Source organism: Protopterus annectens, chromosome 11.part0, assembly GCF_019279795.1.
Source record: "Protopterus annectens isolate FY-2018-M chromosome 11.part0, PAN1.0, whole genome shotgun sequence".
NCBI lineage: Eukaryota > Metazoa > Chordata > Ceratodontiformes > Protopteridae > Protopterus > Protopterus annectens.
In genome coordinates, this window is record NC_056745.1 from 141,838,454 (window position 1) to 141,858,879 (window position 20,426).

General features: G+C 40.0%; 1 protein-coding gene across 2 annotated transcripts in view; it reads left to right on the forward strand.

Annotated features, from left to right (window-relative positions):
- TTLL1 (tubulin tyrosine ligase like 1) overlaps positions 1–20,426 on the forward strand; it is a 932,005-nt gene that overhangs the window by 593,254 nt on the left and 318,325 nt on the right. For both annotated transcript variants that reach the window (XM_044087529.1, XM_044087530.1), the window contains exon 7: positions 11,788–11,874. In XM_044087529.1, coding sequence (XP_043943464.1) covers positions 11,788–11,874 — 87 coding nt within the window. The remainder of the gene's footprint in view (positions 1–11,787; positions 11,875–20,426) is intronic.

A 20,426-nucleotide genomic window follows, 5' to 3' on the forward strand; every position in this document is an offset into this window, starting at 1 on the left:
GATCAGATCTTCTGCCATTGGGGCAGGCCTTGCTGCTACATGTTTGCTTCCCCCCTAAACAACAAAAGCGGAAACTACTTTACCCTGATCCCCCCTCAGGGGGAGTCACCGAGGGATGGTCTGATGCACGATTGGCCCCCCGGGTCTGCTTCTTTCCCCCATTTCCCCTCATCCCGAAATTCCTCCAGAAAGCTCGAAGGTTGAGAAGCAAAGTGATACTCATTGCCCCTTATTGGCCCTGTCAAGTCTGGTTCCCTTTCCTATGGCCTCATCTGATTCACAGCCCATGGATCGTAGATCAATCCCAGGGTCTGCTATCTCACCCTCAGGACTGGTACACCCCAACCTCCTCAGCCTCAAGCTCACAGATTGGTTTCTCCACTTCCGATGATTGCCAGGCTACCTGATATTTCATCTCCTGTTCATGAGATTCTTCTGGCTTCACACAAACCTTCCACTAGGAAAATTTATTCTAGTAAGCAGGCTAGGTTCTCTTCATGGGCTAAAGATCATGACATAGACCTCTACTCCATGCGTATTCAGAAGATTCTACAATACTTGACTACCCTATTACATGCAGGAGCCTCAGCATCAACAATCACTGTGCATCTAGCAGCTATCGCTAACTTTCACAATGGATTCGAAAATGCTTCTGTTATGTCTCACTGTCTCTGCAAAACCTTCATGAAACTAGTATTACATGTTAAACCTCTCGTCAAGCCCCCTGTAGAACCTTGGGACTCGACTTTGGTGCTTCAGTCGTTAACAAGCCCTCCTTTCAAACCTTCTAGTTCTTGTGATATGAAATTTTTGTCCTGGAAGACTCTACTTCTAGTAGGCCTTACCTCAGAGAAAAGAGTATCTGAGTTGCAGGCCTTGAGTGTCAAGAGATCTTACTTGATTTTTCATAGGGAAAGAGTGTCCCTACGTACTGACCCATCCTTTTTGCCCAAGGTCATTTCTGGGCTTTCAGTTAACCAATATATTGACCTGCCGTTTTCTTCCCTCAGCATTCAAATAGAGGGGAATATAATTTGCATACCCTTGATGTTCATAGGCAACTTTTTTTTACTTGGACAGAACTAAATCTTTCAGAAAAACGGATCAATTGTTTGTGGCCTTTGCAAGACCCAGATTGGGTAAACCTGTCTCCAAAATGACTTTATCTTCTTTGCTCAAAAACACCATTACCTTTATCTACCATCAGAATAAAGTGTCTTTACCTTCCAGAATAAAGGCTCATTCGACTAGATCGATGGCTACTTAAGTGGCTTTTCATTCCAGAGCCTCTATGGATTATATCTACACAGCAGCCACTTGGGCAAGACCTCATAAATTTATCACTTATTACAAATTGGATTTGGCCTCCAGGGGACGAGCATCTTTTGGTTCTATGGTGGTCAGGAATATCCTTCCTTAGGGCCACCCAGGACTCAAGTAGCTGGGGACTTGGTCCTAACAGTAAGGAATGAATAAAGATTTACAACATCAGATTAAAGAAGTTATGTTTTACCATAACATTCCATCGGTGTTGTAGATCTTTATTCATTCATTACTTCCCACCCTCCTTCCACCTGCCTGGACTCCAGATGGATTTAAGCATTTCCTTAGTTAAGGTATTTGCTCAGACAGAGCCTCCTACTGTCTTTTATTATATTATTATCCCAGGCCTAAATCAATATATTAGTGTGAGATCGGTCCTTAAAAAAAGAAGTTTTAAAATAACACACACCCCTTTTATATACTTTTTATACATTTTTATACATATATTTTTATACATATATTTTTATACATATCTACAGCTTTATAAACATTTTTTATATATACATCATTGAAGTTTAATTCCTAGGCACATTAACTGTTATTATATATAGAATTAATATATATATATATATATATATATATATATATATATATATATAATTATGTTATAAGTTATACAGCTACTTTTAAGACTGTAAATATTGATATATAATAATTGATGATAATATATATGTATCAATAGTGTATATTTGATTCCCTTTAGTTACTTTTTTTATTTGTTGACTATTGACTATATACTATGTTCTTAATATCTTGTCATAGTATATAAGTTTATAACGCATCTAATTATGATTATTGCACATATTAGTCATAGGTTTTAATATAGATATTAATATAGATGTTATATATGGAGGTATAATAGTAGATATTTTTTATTAGAATTGGATTATTTATGAAATTATATTTATTGATATATATTTATTTATTTATTTATTTATTTATTCAATTATATACTTATTGTTATATAATATTCCATGTCAGTTTTATATCTACATTTTATGTTTTTAAAAAGATTTTATAGAGCCTATTTGAAACATGAAATGCTATTTGCACGTTTATACTATAGACAATCTATGGACATTCACACATCAGTAGTAGATAACACTATAAATGTAAATGCAATAGTCTCTTACATCTGAATTGCGCTAGGATGAAAATGAAATATTGAAGTTGACGGTTGTAACAGCGACATCTATATGGTCCCTTAGGACCTTGCCTCAGTAGTTATTTATTTATATTATCTATGTTTTCTATATTCTTGTTTCCTGATGGACATTGATATAGCCACAGAGTGTTTTCCGTTTCATCATAAGTTTGCTCGCATATGTTATATATGCTTGAGGTTACGGTTTCGAAACAAGTACGCACCTAGATTAATTAGGTAAAGCTGCAGTTTTAGCTTAATACAAGCAGTACCACGTTTTAGTTTTTTAGTCTATTAGCTATACGATTTACAGCAATACGTGTTTTCCTAGTAGTAAAAGAGCTGTTTCTTGATGACACATTACACTATATATAAAAAATTTTTCCATAGTATACACCTTTTTTAAGTTAAGGCATCATATTATAGCAACTGAGTTTCTCTGGGTTGAATGTTAATACCATGAATGAATAGAGTCTTTAGATCATCAGCTTTTACATATTTATATAGGTTTCGTCATTATATATATTTTTCATTTTTCATATCTCCGGATATTGTTTTCATACATACATATTTTAGTATGTATAAATATATGAATGATGTTCATCATTGTAAGTTGTTTTTAAATGTTTTAAATGTTTTAGAGTGAGCTTGTTTAGATACACATACAAAAGTCTTCTTTCCGTAGAAATGACAAGTGCTTTTGAGTTTGTTTGCTAGTAACAGTTACTAAGTAGAGCAACAGCTGTCTTGTGTCTTAGGAAATGAATTAGGATGTTAATTGATTAATTGATCTATAGGCTTAGTAATTATACCAATTTAATACACTATATAAGCTCTATGTTAGCCTTAAGTGAATAGATCTGAAGAAGCGTACTGTTTGTACGTGAAAGCGCTCATCTCTCTTGTTTTATACCAAATAAAGAAGAATTGTTTTGCTGCATAATCGTGGTGGTCCTCATCTTTGGTTCTTTGACGTTGTTCCTGCTATTGTGCTTTAGTGGTGAGGACTTTTGGAGGTTATTGCTGGGATTGTTCTATATACTTATGTCTTTTATTATTCCTATACTATAGGGGTGGGCAAACTTGATCTGAAGAGACTATGAGAGGGGCATTATGGGTAGGTCTTAGTTGAGAGTTTTTGGCTGGCGTGAGCTTGGTAATGGCCATGTCAGTTCTGAGGACGGAACCAAAGTCGTAACAGTAATGAGTGAATAAAGATCTACAACACAGATGGAACATTATGGTAAGACATAACTTCTTTTTTTGCCAGCTCTATATTTGAGAAGTCGATCTGTTTTGTCAGCAGGGTTTTAGCAAGCTGTTCAGCCTTTTCTAACACCCTGCCAGCCTTAATAATCTTCTGAAATACACAGTTCTGTAGGTCTACTATTCTTAACTTTAAAACTTCCATCTACATTTGGGAAACTATTGTGTGGGTAGAGTACTCCTGTGTGGGTCCAGACATAAAATACCAATTTAATGTCCTTTATTTTCTGTTTTATTTGGCCATGCAGTCATCTTATTTGTTTTCAGTTTGATCAAGTTTCATCAAATCTTAAGGGAGAAAATGATAGATTTTTTAACCAGGAAACAGCATGAACATCCACTCTATGCATTCCCTTGGTTTGAGCTGTGTGCAACCTTGACAGCTCATATGCACTTACAGGAGGCAACTTGGGGCAACATTTTGTGACTTTTCTCAGCAAGCTGATGTTGTGGTGTGTATCCCAATAAGGCACAGCTTGATAATAGTCCAAATTTTCAGTACAAAATTCAGGCTTAATACCGAACACAACACAAACTTTCATAAAAAAATAAAACCAATAACAAACGGTCAACCAATTTCAACTAATTACAATTCACTTAGCTAATTTCAAATCATCATGTGACATAATCAAATAAAGTAAGAGACTGCCTGTGGTGGTAGATGCTATTTTTGATAACTTTTCCAGCCCTTTTCTGTGCCAGCATGTACTCCTTCAGTCCTCTGCACACACTGGGTTATATTTTTAGCTTAAGATGGAGAACTTGAGATTATTCATATATTTCACCATGGGGAATGGCATAAACTCAGAGAAGATGCTAGCCAGAGTCTGTCACCAGAGGTCCAGCATGCTTATTCTTTTTATGTACCTTGGAGTTATGCTGGCCCAGTGCTGGAGGAGTCAGTAGCCATTGCCTATTCTCAAATACTGATCAAAGTTAAACAATTTTAACAGAAATAAATACTGCTCCATGATCTTTTACCCAAGTTTCAGGCCATAGTATATACATTTACTTTCCTTACTCATTTCAAGCTCTCCAAGTATGTCCCTCCAGTCAGTTTTAAAATATGTGATAGATGGGGTAATTAGCTTACAATGAAATGATGGAAAACCTAGGATGGCAGGGGGAAAATTGTCTTTTCCAGATTGTAATTTTTATATCAGAGTAGCACATTTGGGTGTAGGGGATTTATGCCACATGACATATCAAGCAAGGTGTTAGGAACTTCTCTGTTAAGTATTCCACAAAGGGAAATTCAAAAGATCCATTTCTCAGTTTGTTCATTGTAAGAAAGAAGGTGGGCCATATCTTCTCAGATTCTTTTATGCAACTGTACTTTCAGTCTGTGACAAATTGAGTTATGATGATTGGCTAGTAGAGTTGATGCTCTTAACATTTTCAAGAAATATGGACAAAGCCATAAATAAAAGGGGGACAAAGGCCCAAAAATAGGGACATTTTTTTAAATATTTCTTTATAAATTTAGAGAGTTGATAGAATAACAGGTTTTGCATTTTCATGAATTTTCTCAAGGCTATGAAGTCTGAAACTTAAATGTCTGTCATTATTTTTTAACTTCAATCTTTATTGATTTGCCACAAAAATCACAATTTTATGAAAAAATGGACAAAAATATGAGGCAAAAATCTGGACATTCTATGAAAATCTGTGCAGTTGAGAGGTATGCTTTTTTGATTAGCAGGCCCATTTTAATTTACTAGGAAGACCTGGTGTGTAGATTGAAGGTATGTATGGGGGACCACTGTAAGGCCTCATATAACTTTTAACAAATAATTTTTTTGAGATCTGTAGTATTTAAGAATAGGCTGCAAGAGTTTAAGCTGACACAAGTTGAAATGTTGGCACTAAAATGCTGAGTGCCGACAAGCTGAAAAAAAAACCAAGGACACAGGAGAAGAGCAAATTTCAAAAATCACTGTTCTTTAAACTTCTTTTTGCAGGGAGGGCAAGACCCCCTTGCACCCCCCAAACTTATATATACCAAGTCCAAGACTGACGTATCTGAGACTTAGTATAATTAAGTCTGTTCATTTGGCCATTTAGTCTCCATATTTCGGGACTCGCTATACTGGGTCCCAAAATTTCAAATGGCTGTCTGAAGGGTGACGATGTCCATTTATTATAAATTTCTCAGTGCTCGTGATGGAAGAAGCTGGTTCTTGTAAGTATTTTATAAGCATGTTTGTAAGGAGTTAATTCTTATGAGGGTTTAAGTGAACCAAGAAATGATCAATATTTGACATTTGCTAAATATTCAGAGAGTCAGGGGGAGATAAGAATGGATATGTTTCCATCTTGGGTATGTCACACAAGTCCTTAGAGTTTAAAATATTCACATGGCAATGTCTACACAGATATAGTCACAACCTAACCAGACTATATGGACTAAATGAGTTTTTGCTATTGTTGTGGGAGTTCGGACAGAGATGCATGTTTTGACCATGAGTAAGATTAAGTCCTGTAAGAATGAGTTACAAAATTTGCCTGACAGCATGTGGTCACTAAGAGTAGGACCAACATTTAGTTTTATTCTTGTTGGGCCTTGGGGATGTGAAATTGGGATACTAACAGAACGGTCCTTTTGTCTCTTGGGTTGATTGATGTCAAAAATGTAATACTGAAAGGTAAAAAATTCCAACAATATCTCATCGTTAAAGATTCCATACTTATGAATGACCTTTGTGCTACAGAAAATCAACTGATGCTATGTACCTGACTTGAGAGGTTTGTCAGAAATGGCTACTTTGGCTTATATACATGGATTCCTTGCTTTAATGGGTTAGCTGTGGGTCTGTTGGGGTAACATCACATTAAACATCACTATTCCATTGACATTACCACCTAAATCCTTGAACATGCTTACCAAAGATATTTGAGGTCACATGTTTTTTTCTAGAATCTGGGGATTATGTGCATGTATTAGATGTTTCATGAGATCATAAATCTCTACATTATATTGTTTCTTTTGTACGAGGAAGTGAATTTTATTCCAATAATTCATTGACTTGGCAAAGAATGGTGGACCACATTTCATTTTTCCTTATTTTGTTTTTCTTATTTATACACTGTCAAGGTTATTATGATTTCTGGATTAACAGTTGCCTACACATTATCTCAGTTCATATTAATATGGATGGATTGGTGCTTTGATTTGCTGATCAGAGTCTTCATCTTAATGCGATGGTCTGTCAACACCGTAACTGTAAAAGTAATAAGACTGGACTATATGTGGAGTTGCTTTAATTTACTTAACTGGTTGCTGTTTGTCCACAATGATCGTTTCTACTGTGATTTTAATTATTTTTATTATAATACAAATGGCTGAGTCTAAAAATGTTGTCAGCTTTCCAAGGATGTGCCCAGTAGAAGTTATGTTGGCATTGTTAATTTAGGTATTACTGCCCGTTTAAGACTGTTACACCCATGTAAATAAAAATAAAAATTCACACCACAGGACGTTGATACTTATGAAAAACAGCCCTCAGTACAACTCAGGTGATCCAAATTTGAATAGTGGATCAAGCATCTGCTATAACTGCTATTAGGGAAAGGATTTATGTTGCACTGATGCCTTGCCTCTGCTGAGGGGGAGGTGTATCCTTGCATTTTTAAGGCTCATATTCCAATGGTTGAATCCCTACTGGGGACAAAACAGTCCTGGTTTTGAGGAGAAGCAGGAATATCTTGATTGGTTACATAATTCCTGAAAATGGATAATATGTCTTCACTGATGCCCACTTCATGTCAAACCCTTGGTGTGTTACTGAGCATGAGTGGAGCAATTAGGCTGTAAACAGAATAACTGAACCTTACCTTGATGGCTACCGAGATGTCACCCCTGGTCAACTTTTTCCCTGATGTGGCCTGAATTGGCCAGTAGACCGAGAAAAGATCTGATGGTAGGCAAGCACCTGAAGCAAAAAGGCTTCCCCTAAAATATCCAAAGAATAAAAGCAAGCAATATTGGAGTAAAACAAAGAAATCATTAGTATGGTATTGTAGTTCCACAATTAAGCCCTCATAGGTTCATAGGTTGGTACTAGGCTATCAGTCCTAGGGCCTATACAAGCCTAGCCATAACAATTCTCTGGCTATTTCTTCCCACACTATTTACTTCCCTGGACCCCTGCCTAGCAGGGCGACTGACGTGATCCTTGGGGTGAATTTCCTTTCTCCCATCCAATCGTGAAGGTTCCTTTTGAAGAGGGTCAAAGAGGCACTCTGCTTGACATGTATGGTTAATCTGTTCCAGAGTCTGGGGAGTCTCTGGGTCAGGAACCTATCCCTCCAGCATGTTTTGTGTATTATGATGACAAGGTTTAGATCCCTGGAGCGTGTGGCTCTGAAGGATTGGGATTTCTTTAAGTGTAGCATGTCCACCAGCTCTGGGTTTGACGTGGTCTTGTATGTTAAGCAGAGATCGCCTCTGAGTAGACGATATGTGAAAGAGTATAGCTGGAGTTTTTTAAGGCGGTCAGCGTAGGGCATCTGCTTTAGGCCTGTGATTCTTTTAGTGAGGTATTTCTGCGGTCTTTCCAGTTGTTGCAGATGTCTTGAGAGGTACACACCAAACGGGACGTTGTATTCTATAATGGGTCTAATGAGGGATGAGTACAGTGGGACAATGACCTCATTTTTTCTGGATGAAAAGCCCTTAGTGATGAGGTGTGCCACATAGAAGGATTTCCTGACTGTTGTGCTGATGTGGTTATCGAAGGTGAGACCACTGTCCACCTGTGTCCCTAAGTCTCTTATCACACTTTCGGTGTTTAGTGTACTTCCACCTATATGGTAATTCACGGGTACATGTTTTTTCCCAAAGGGGATAACTATACATTTCTAGGCATTGAGCTTAAGCCCATGGCTCTGGCACCAAGCATAGGCCCTTTTGTAGAGTATCCACATCATTTGGGGATTCAATAATGGCTCCCATTTTGCAGTCATCTGCGAACTTTGTTAGCCAGAGTCCCTTAGTGTTGGCCTGTACTTCAGAGAAGTAGATGCCAAACAAGAGCGGTCCCAGGACTGAACCCTGAGGTACTCCACTTGTCTGGAGCTGGATTTGGAGTCTGCTACTTTTACAGTGTGGGTTCTATCAGTAAGCCAGTTGGCAACCCATTGGGTGACGTAGGGATTAATGCCCAGCTTAGTAAGTTTATCTATGATTCCAGAGTGGGGGATGATGTCAAAGGCCTTGGCAAGGTCTAGATAGGCTGTGTGGACCACCTTACCCTTGTTCATGGTTCTGGAGACTGATTCGAAGAAGTCAGTCAGGTTCAGGAGACAAGATCGGCCCTTCACGAACCCAAACTGGGAGTGGTCCAGTGTCTGAAGGTTGCCAATGTCTTTGTTTATAAGTTCCATGATAATACGCTCCATGGCCTTGCAGAATACGGCTCATCAGACTGATGGGACGGTAGTTTCCGGGATCCAAGGTGGATCCCCCCTTGTGGAGTGGGATAACTGTAGCTCTGCGCCACTCAGTGGGCACAAAACCTGAGGTGAGGCTATTATTAAACATGACACTTAGGTGAGGTGGCAGTTCATATTGTAGTTCATGTAGTACACAGCCCGGGATGTCATCTGGTCCCATGGATGCTGTATTCCTAGCTTTGGAGAGTGCGTTTTTTTACCTGTGTGGCCGTTATTACCGGAATTTGGCAATCTTCTGGTATTGAGATGGGCCATTTAGGGGGTGGGGGGGGTGAAGTTGGCACTGAATCGATCTGCCAGGATATTGGCAATATCCTTGGGATCAGTGTATTTAATGCCATTCTGTTTTAGCTCAGAGCAGATCTGAGCATTGCCATTTAGATTCTTGACATAGTTATAGAATGCCTTGTGGGTTGTCTTTGGAATCTTTGGCAGTTTTATTTTCGTAACTAGCTTTGGAGGATTTTATGAGGGATCTCAGTTTCTTACTGAGGCTGGTAAGGGAGTTTTTTTGCATCCGGGGATTTTCCTCTTTTCTGCAACAGTTTCTTCCTTTTGTTGTGAAGTTTGTTTATGGCTCAGATTTGTCTTTACTCTTTATCTATGAAACTGCTGTTGAAGGGCATGCCTGTCAACCTCAGTACAAGAATTCTGAACAAAGTCAAAAATAATGGGGGACAAAGGCCCAGTTGCTAGAATAACAGGCTTTGAATTAACATGTATTTTCTGAAGGATAAGAAGTCTGAAAGTCAAATGTCTCTCATTATTTAGTGACTTCAGTCCTCCGTTATTTGCCAGAAACTACACATTTTATGATGAACAGACCAAAAATATTATGCAAAAATCAGGACGTTCTGCAAAATTATGGGCAGTTGAGAGATATGTCGGTGAGCAATAGCAACACATGCCAGACAGAATGACCATTAGAATAGAAATGGAATCCTCAATGGCAACAGGACTATGTTTGTGCTTGTTACCATTTTTTATCTTTTAATACACATTTCTTGGTATTTCTGAAGAAATTTTTCAGGCAGCTTCACCTTCAGGCTTAGCTGTTCATTTAAGTCTCATCTTACACCTTATGTGATGTATTTATAGGTAGTTCTTACCTCATACATCTGTTTTGCTTAGGTCTTAATTATTCTACAGTCAATATGCATGCTTTTGCTGTCTGGGTGCATTTATGGCCCAGCACAGCCTTTGAAGCACTTACTTAAAAGGGCTGTACAACCTTGGCCACTCATCTTTCCCTTTGGACTTGAACTTTATGATTAACAACACATCAGCTTTTTGAACCAGATGGCTTGGTGGATGTGAAGTTGCCCTACAGAAAATGTTGTTTATGGCGGCCGTTACCTCTCCTGCAGAACCTTGCAGGTAATCCTAGTTAAACTTTCATTAGTACTGAGCGTCCTGCAAGGACAACCCTCATTTATTTCTGAAAGTAGGTTTACATCTATCTTTAAATCAGTTCTTTTATCTCCTCTTTGTTTTTCAGGTGCAGAACCAAGTGAAATCAGAACAGTTCATTTTTGATGTGAATCATCAACTCATGTCCCTGAACAGCATGCAAGAGTTCTGAAAAACTACATGTATTTCACCTCTTTTGCCCTGAGGAATAAAGGTGAGGTGGCTAATGAACAACATCTTACCTAAATGGATTGCTAACTGCTTCATAGTTTTTGTCATTGAACAAAGAACTATGTTCTTGCCTATGCAGTCAAAGGCCGATTCACCAGCTGTGTGACTGCTTCCAGTGCTTGCTTTATGTCCATTCCAGGTGGCTAAACCATGGCTATAAGTGGCAGTACTCCTTGTACTGTTATTCTATGAGTGGAACGTCCTGTGGCACCTCAGTGATTCAGGACTTACCTTTTAGAGACCTTGTTTTGTTAGCCTCTCTGTGTTCTATCACCCTGTGAGATTTATGTGCTATTTGTGAATCTGTTAAACCACTGTACACTACAGAGTGGTTCTTGGAGAAAGATATTTGAGATGTCTCCATATCAGCTGATCTTTGGGCTGGGCATATGAATTCTTATTATCCTCCCATCTCCTCAGTTTGCTTGAACAGTCATTCTATATGCCAGTGCTGATGGATGCCCTGGTAAGTGACACATTTATATTTTTTTGTTTTCTCGCTGACTCCTTCTTGTGGCAGTGAACCAGGACTGTGGGGCTGTGTACACCAGCCTGTACTACTAGTGTGTAACATTGTGGCATGCACCTATAAAAGACAGGGAATCCCTTAAACTCAGGAGCTGCAGAATGCAAGAACTGTGTGCCAATAAAATCCACAGAAGATGAAATTGCAAATGTTCCTCACTGCAGAGGACACACGCTTAGATCAAGTGATATGGTGAGTGGTCACGATTGTTGTAAAATTTCTGTATGTGTTTGTAAGTTTGAGTCTTTCTATACTTAAATCTGTTAGTTATTCACTGTCATCATATTGCGTGTTAACTGGTGTTACAGTACTCCATTGTGAAGTAATTTAAATTAATACCGTAACCTGTTCTATGTTGAGCTAATTTATATTTTATAAAATGATAAAAGATGGTTAAAGTTTATAACGTGTATAACTTTTTTCTTTTCTGCAGCCTGTAATGAACAATGACAAACACTGCTTTGAATGCTATGGATATGATATCATAATTGATGACAAGCTGAAACCCTGGCTTATTGAGGTAACAATCAATGATGTCCAGTAGCTTTCTGCATGCAAGTGTTAATGATGGAGTCTGACATGTACAGTGCCCAAATGCCAGTGAAGAAAGAGTGAAAACGTCAGATGCCATGCTGGTCCTATGGAAGAATAATCAGACAACAAAAATATGGGTGATACTTTTTAATGAATCCACCAGTAAATTGCAAAAAAAAAAACTGCTTGTGTTTTCAGATTAAAGGAAGCCATTCTTATGGAGCTCACAAATTAGTGTGGCATAAAACTAAATTTTATTATTTCTTTTGTTACTTTTATGCCAGTACCAACTTGTTTGATGCATATTTCTTTTTTTGTTACTTTTATGCCAGTAATAACTTGTTTGATGTTTTTCATATTGACCATTGCTGCAGTAACCTTAGCTATGTGGGTTATATCCTGCCAAGGCTATAACAGCCGGTCATCTTTCAAAGCTTTAGAGCACCTTCCTTCCATGCAACCAAATGATCAGGCAGCTCAAACTGAGCTGACTTAAATGGCAAGTTTGGGATGCAAAGCCCTTCAGAGCTTTAATGCAGTCAGAGAGTATGCTCCTGTGAGGCATTTGAAGATCGACAGTCTGCTTCTGCTTTCTTTTGCTGGGCAGATAAATTCCCTTTGGGAGGGAAAAACTTCCATTTTCTTAAATTTATTTTAGTTTTATTACTTTCCTCTTCAGAAAAGATATTTTAAAGGTAGGAGTGTTGTGACAGACTGTCTCAAGACTGTAACGTTCTTTTAAATGGAGCACTAGTTTTTTTTCTGACAGTTTCAAAGTAGTGTAAACTAACTGAACACACATTTTCTGTGGAGAACTTGAATTTATTTTTCAATTGTGGGGCTACCATAATGTTTTAAAGTGCTTTTGCTGTTTCTTTACAAAAAAAAAGTAACTTTTGTGGGCTGGTATTTTTAGCAGCATTTGCTGCTGTCATCCCTGGAAAAAGAAGCATACTTTTTGGTTTGATCATGGAACAGATTCCCAGTCTCATGGTCAGTCCTTCTTCTAGCCACAGAAAATGTTAAGCAAACAGCCTTTGCCACCACATGAGGGCTTGCAATTTACCTAAGCCACAGGTGGGTGACTCTGCTGTTGCCATTTGTTGTACTTCAGACCACTTTACAACCACTGTAGACCAGGGTTTAGTCACATCCTCTACGACTGTTGGAGTCCCTTTAGTGGGCAAGAGAGAGCCACTCTTGTTAGTCTATGGGTAGGGAACAGGGAAGGTTTCCCTGTTGTGTCAGAATGTGTACCTAACCCTGGGGAAGCAGCAGCTGCCATTAATAATACAGCTGGTCCCATTTTTCTTGTGAAAAAGAAACAGAACCAAGCATTTTATGTAATCCTTGAATTTCTTTGGATAGGAGTAGTTTACTGGAACTGGGTCAGGGTTTAATTCAGGCTGTTGATCCTTCCTGTAAAGTAGTTTCTAGTAAAAGAAAGAGGGATTATTCTTTACTGAAGAGATTCAGGATTCTGAATCTAAATAGAAAGATGCAGGGATGAATTCAGGATTTTGTCATCAGATTTCTGATTCAGACTCAGCAGAGAGCTCTGTTTCAGATTCTCCTTATGGGGGTTCTCTTTCTCTGAGACTATTGCTAAAATGTCCCAGTGTTTTCAGCCAGAGACCTGCAGCTTTTCAGTCCCTCAGAAAATACCATGAGTTGCTAGAGAAGGATTTTCCAGAACTTACACCCTTTCCTGCTGTTTTGTCCACTTCAGAGGATTATGTCTTACTGCCTGCGGTTTTCCTGATAGTCAGCCACCTGTCCCTAAAATGGCAGATAGTATATATAAAGTTCCGTAGTCTTTTACATTTTTATACACTATTCCCAAACCTGATCCAGCAGCTTTAGCATTAGTTTACTCCATAGCTGCTAAGTATTTAGTTAATTCCAACCCTACTATTACTAATAAAAATGGAAAATTATTGGTAGATATGGGAAAAAATGTATACTTCTGCAACTTTGATTTTCAGAATTTTAAATTGTGAGGCTCCTATGTTAAAGTTTGTTCTGACAAATTGTGAAAGTATGAGGAATATTTTATCTACAGTTTCTTCTTTTGAAGAAACTGCTTTAAATAACTTAGTTTCTTCTATTGCACAGGTCACTACTCGTTGATTGCAGTGTGTGTGTCTATGACTGTGTTGATACTTCTTCCAGGGCTAAGGCCACTGGTACTGTTTAAAGGAAGTTTGCTTGGCTTCATTCTCAGAACTTCCCAGATATAAAAATGAGATTTTAAATTCTTCTTTGGATAGATATTCTGTTTGGCCCCTCTGCTGCAGAGGTGATCAAAAAGTATGATGAAAGGAGCAAGCTGATCCAGGGAATCTCTAACATTTTTCAGCCTTTATTTTCCAAATTTTCTAAGGTATTCTGTAATTCCTCATCCGGTTTTGGCAAAAGCAGGATAAACAGTCCCAACAGACTATAGATAAAGCGACATTTAAGAAGAAATGGCACAGTGGTTCACAAAAGAAGTCTTAAAACTCCCAAAACCAGGCACAGTCCAACATTCTGAATGACTGTTCAACAGACCTTGTGACCCTCTCCCACCCTGACCTCTTTTCTGTTCCAGAAAGTCTGTATCTCCATTTTTCTGTTTGCCAAAAAATTGTTTCAGACAAATGAGTTCTGAAAATCATTAATCACGGTTATAAATGGCAGTGGGAGGAAATTCCTCCTTTCTAGGGGGTCATTCCTTATCCTGCAGATCAGAGTCTTTTGTTTCCATCTGTTCTTCATCACATGCTGTCCTAAGAAGTGATTAGAACCAGTTCTTCCTTCCCAAGTGGTGAAGGGGTTTTATTCACGAATGCTCTCAGTGCCAGAGGCAGTCAGTGCTTTGAAACCAATTCTGGATCTTTTTTTCCTAAACCTCTTTGTGATAATGCCCACATTCAGAATAATCTCTTACACAAGCTGAGATTCCAAGAGATTCCACTGAACAATGGATGATAGACAACCATCTAGCACTCAGTGCTACTAAAACTAAACTCATGATATTTACTGCTCCCAAAACCACCACCCTAGATAAAACCTCATTCTCAGTCACCAGTCAAAATAATACCCCTCTCGAAATGGTCTCTAATGCTAAACTACTAGGAGTTCTGATCGATGACCAGCTAAAGTTTGATAATCATGTACAAGTAAATATCAAACCCCCCCCCAAAAAATAGGCATGCTTTACCGCCACAACCGTTACATCTCTCCTTCCATTAGGCTTACTCTCGCCAACACTTACCTTATCCCATCCCTGCTACACAGTGCCTCTATCCTTACTAACCTGCAAGCCTCCCTCAAGACTAAACTCTCCTCTTGCTATAATAAAATAACAAAATTTGCAACCAGCCATAGATCCACTTCCCATCACTGCACTGCCTACACCAACTGAATTGGCTTGAGCTGTCCACTGTATTTATTTATTTATTTCGCATTTGTTAACCGGGTTGGTCCAGCTGGGTAAGAATTTACCCTTTTTCACTGGAGACCTGAGGGGAAAAGCCCCAAACAGGCATACAAGTCGAAACAAGTTTACAGTAATACAGAGCAAAACAATGTAATGAATACCATGGATAAGAAAAAATAATGTACGCCATGGAATTATGCATAGCTTTACACATAAAAAAGTATAATAATAAGGTTGTAAGAAGAGAAAAACAATAATAAATCCAGGAGGTATGCAGTAAGGGAAGTAAGGTTATAGGTATTATTTTGAAAAGAAACCTGGTATTATTGGATTAGTGGCTAGAAAGAGAATTGTGTATGTGCAGGGGGCCTCAGATCTGAGGATGAAACTAGTGCATAAGTAAAAAAGTAGAGAATAGTGTGTATACAAGGGGCCTCAGATCAGAGGAAGAAATGGTACAGAAGAAAAAAGTAGTAGAGGAAGGGTGTAGAGATCTAGCAGGAGGGTGTAGAAAGGAGAGCAGTTAGATGTAGTAAGTTATAGGAAGACGAAAGGTCTTATAGTTCAGACTTAGTGGAGAAGTGAGTATAGGGAGAGGGAGGGGTTATGTAGGGTGGTTACAGGTACATATAGGGTTATTATGGAGATACAGTATCAGGTCATGTTTGAAGTTAGGAAGGGAAGTCTGGCTTCTGATTTGGAGTGGAAGATTGTTCCAAATAAAGGAGAGTGTTTATAGAGTACTTTACCTATATTCTTGTTGGGTCTATAGACTTGTAGTAAGTATTTATCGGAGATGCACAGGGAATGGGGAGGGGTGTACCAGGAGATCAGGTTGGACAAAGGTGGACAGTCAGAGTTTGAATTAAGAATTCTAAAAGTTTGGATCAGCTGACTTTTGGCCAGAAGGTGTAGGAATTTGAGCCAGTGTAGTTTTTTGAGCTCGATGCAGTGATGGGATTTATAGGGGCTGCTGGTGACAAATCTAGCAATTTTATTGTAGGTTTGGTCTATCTTTGCCAATAGGTTATTTTGTAGATTGGAAAATAGAGGGGAGCCATAGAGGAGGGCAAGGAGGAGATAGGATTGGGCTAGCAGTAGTTTTGTGTTGGGGTCAGGAATTTGCTGTTTTTGTATAGCAGGCCCAGTTTTTGGTGTGTTTTCTTTATGGAATGAAGTATGTGGAGGTCTAGTTTGAGCTGGTCATCTGTGACGACACCCAAGAGTTTAGTGCGTGAGTCTGGTCTTATGATGGTGCCATTTAGAGAGGATATGAGAAAGCTGGATTTGTGGTGAGCTAGAGTTTTAGGCAGGAGTAATAAGAGCTTAGTTTTTGAGGGGTTCAGGAAGAGTTGATAGTTGGTGAGCTACTTCTCAACAGAATGAAATGAAGTTTGGGTGGTATGGCGGAGGTTGTTGATAGTCAGAAATGGAGATCAGAGCTCATAGGTTCATAGGTAGGTACAAGGCTATCGGCCCGAGGGCATAAGTAAGCCTAGCCAAAAGTGTCTTGGCTTTTGCCACCCATGTAGACTAAATTCCTGCCCCTCTATCGAGCAGAGCCACAGACATGATCCCAGGGGTGAATTTCCTATTACCCTTCCACTCAAGGTTTTTCTTGAAGAGTGCTAATGATGAGTTTTGCTTGATGTGGATGGGAATTTTGTTCCAAAGCATGGGAAGTCTCTGGGTCAAGAATCTATCCCTCCAGCATGTACTATTTATTGATGTGGTGAGGTTTAGGTCCTTAGAGCGTGTAGCCCCTGGGAGATTCGGATTTCTTTAAGTGGAGCATATGTCCATCAATTCTGGGTTTGACATGGCTTTGTATGTCAGACAGAGATGATCTCAGAGTAAGCGGTATGCAACCAAGTAGAGTTGGAGTTTCTTGAGCCGGTCAGCATAGGGCAACTGTTTGAGGCCAGCAATCCTCTTGGTGAGGTACTTTTGGGGCCTCTCCAGTTGTTATAGGTGTCTTGTGAGGTACATCCCAAATGGGGCATTATACTCAATGAGGGGTCTGATAAGTGATGAGTAGAGGATAACAATGACTTCCTTTTTTCTAGATGTGAACCCTTTTGTGATTAGGTGGACCACGTAGAAAGATTTTCTGACTACTGTGGCAATGTGATTATCAAAGGAGAGGTTACTATCCACTTGGGTCCCAAGGTCTCTTGTCACACTTTGTGTTAAGTGAACTTCCCCCTATTTGGTAATTTATGGGTACCATGTTTTTACCAAAGGGGATGACAGTACACTTTTTGGCATTTAGCTTGAGGCCATGGTTTTAGCACCAGGTGTCTGTGTCGGTGAGACCCTTTTGCAGGATGTCTGCGTCGACAGGGGAATCGATTGTGGCACCCAGTTTGCAGTCATCTGCGAACTTGATTAGCCATAGACCCTCAGTGTTCACTTGCACTTCGGAGAAGTATATGCCGAAAAGGAGAGGTCCCAAGACTGAACTGGTTTGGAGTCAGATCTGGAGTCTGCAACTTTCACTGTGTGGGTTCTGTCTGTGAGCCAGTTGGCCACCCATCTCGTGACGTAAGGATTTATGTTAAGGTTGGTGAGTTTATCTATGAATCCTGAATGCGGGAAAATATTGACGGCTTTAGCGAGGTCCAGGTAATCTGTGTGGGCCACCTTGCCCTCATATATGGCCTTGGTAACTATTTCAAAGAAGTCTACCAGGTTTAGGAGACATGATCTACCCTTTACAAATCCGAATTGGGTAGCATCCAAAGTTTGGAGGTTACCAATGTCTTTGTTTATGAGTTCCATGATGATACGCTCCATGGCCTTGCAGACCAGGCTTGTCAGACTAATAGGTCGATAGTTCCTGGGGTCTGTGGTGGCTCCTCTTTTGTGGAGTGGGATAACCGTTGCTGTGCACCATTCAATGGGCACATAGCTGTGGTGAGGCTGTGATTGAACATGGAGTTTAGGTGAGGGGCTAGTTAATTTTGGAGTTTGTGTAAGACACAGCCTGGGATGTTGTCCGGTCCCATGGATGCTGCGTTTTTGGCTTTAGAGAGTGCCATTTTTACCTGCGTGTTTGTGATTAATGGGGCTCTACAATCATTTGTATAGTTATAGACCCTTTGGGGGTTGAGAGGGGAGTAAAGGTAGCACTGAACCTATCTGCCAAGATGTTGGCAATATCAGTTGACTCTGTATATTTTGTGGCATTCTGCTGTAGCTCAGCGCAGATCTGGGTGCTGCCATGGAGATTCTTGACATAGCTAAAGAATGCCTTGTGGTTGTCTTTGGAATCCATGGCAATTTATCTTTCAAAATTCGCTTTGGAGGATTTTATGAGGGATCTTAGCTTCTTACTGAGGCCCGTCAGGGAGTTCCTTCATTCCTGGGTTTTTACTCTCTTTTGCAACAGTTTCTTCCTTCTGTTGTCAAGTTTGTTAATGGCAGGGGACCACCAGATTGACTTCGTTTTTTTTGGAGGATAGCGTCTTGGTTTTGTTAGGGATAGCATGATCCATGCACTCATGCAGGTGCTTGTAGAGTGCATTTGTGTAGGATTCAGCAGTCGTGACTCTATTATCCATCTGCAGGGGCATTGCAAAGTTAGCCACCTCTGTTTTGAGTAGTGTGAAGTTCGCTTTGGAGACATTTTTTACAATGGTTTCCTTGTGTAGGGGTGGGGTCGGGATGTGGATATCTATGGTGATTAGTTTGCGGTCTGATCTAACCAGCGAGGAGTTGATCTCGGGCATTGACCACCAGTCACCCATGTTGGTAATGACCAGGTCAAGAATATTGATGTTCTTCATCTCACATTGCTGCAGTCCTAACAATTGGGTAGTCCGCTGTCCTCGGTCGGCCCGAATATCAAAGTATAAGGCTGACGTCGGTCAGGGCGCATTTGACTGACGTCAGTACGTCAGGGTACAAATGCGCATGACCGGCGTCATATCCTCAGTCTTTTTTGCCGCATGGTCCGATGCAGAAGCAGTATTGCAAGTGCCGGTTGGCGTTCTGAGATTTTTTCAATTTAGAAGTTTCAGACCGAGTTCAAAGTTGGCTAAGTACCCCGTTGGGGAATATTTTAGTTTTTTCTTGCCTCAGTCATTTACCGGATGTCAGAAAAAGTTAATAATTGCATTTCTTGTGGGAAACAGATACCGCATAAAGATTATCATACTTTGTGTATTCCTTGCTTAGGGCCTGGGCACGACGTTGTTGGCTGTTGCTCTTGTGCTAGATTTAATAAACGCACTATAAAGAGGCGGTTGGATTGTGCGAGGTTAGTCTTTGGGAAGCGGTGTAACTATAAAATGCCGTTGGATGCTCCGGCCGCTTCTTCAAAAGCGCAAGGACAAGGCAGTTAAGCCTAGGCTTGAGGAACCGTCTGTACCAGACGTCGGTTCTTTAGAGGGGTCGGTGGAGGCGGTGGCTCCACCAGAGGTTTCTTTGTGTTCACAGGGCGAGCGCTTGTTGTTACAAGATGTGGCCTCTCAAGAGACTAGTCAGGCTGAGGGGCTTCTCATGTTACTATACTCCCTCCCTTCCTAAGGTGGCTAGGCCCTCTCCTTCTGTCTCCAAGGCTTCCCCAGGGGCAAGCCAGGTTTGGCTTCAGTTAGTGTTACCCCTAGCTCTTCAGGTGCTGTGCCCAAGAAGCATATGCTTAAAATGGCAGAAGATTTGATTACTTTGATTAGGGGTTCTATGGCCCCACCTCATAAGCGGCCTAGGGTGGAGCCTGAGCTGGGGGTTTTGAGCAGGCTTCAGATGTTTCAGAGTCTTGGCTGAAGACTTGCAGGAGTACTCTCCTTATTCTGATTCTGATGTGGATGATTCTACTCCTTCTGCTACTCCCCTGAGGATTTTTCTTTTTCAGAAACTCTTCATTCCATGAGGGAGCATTTTAAGTGGGAAGGTCAGGACTTCTCTGATTCCAGAAAAAGGCTTAGGGAATTTCTGTTGTTACCCCAGCATAGGCCTTTGGCTATACCTCCTGTTTTGACTGTAGTGGCAGATGTTTTTATGGAAGCTTCTCTTAATCCTGATTCTTTGCCTCCTGCTCCTGTTAAGCCGGATAGGTATTACAGGGTGCCTGAAGCTCATAAGTATCTTTTTAAGAGTCCGAGGGCAGACCCAGA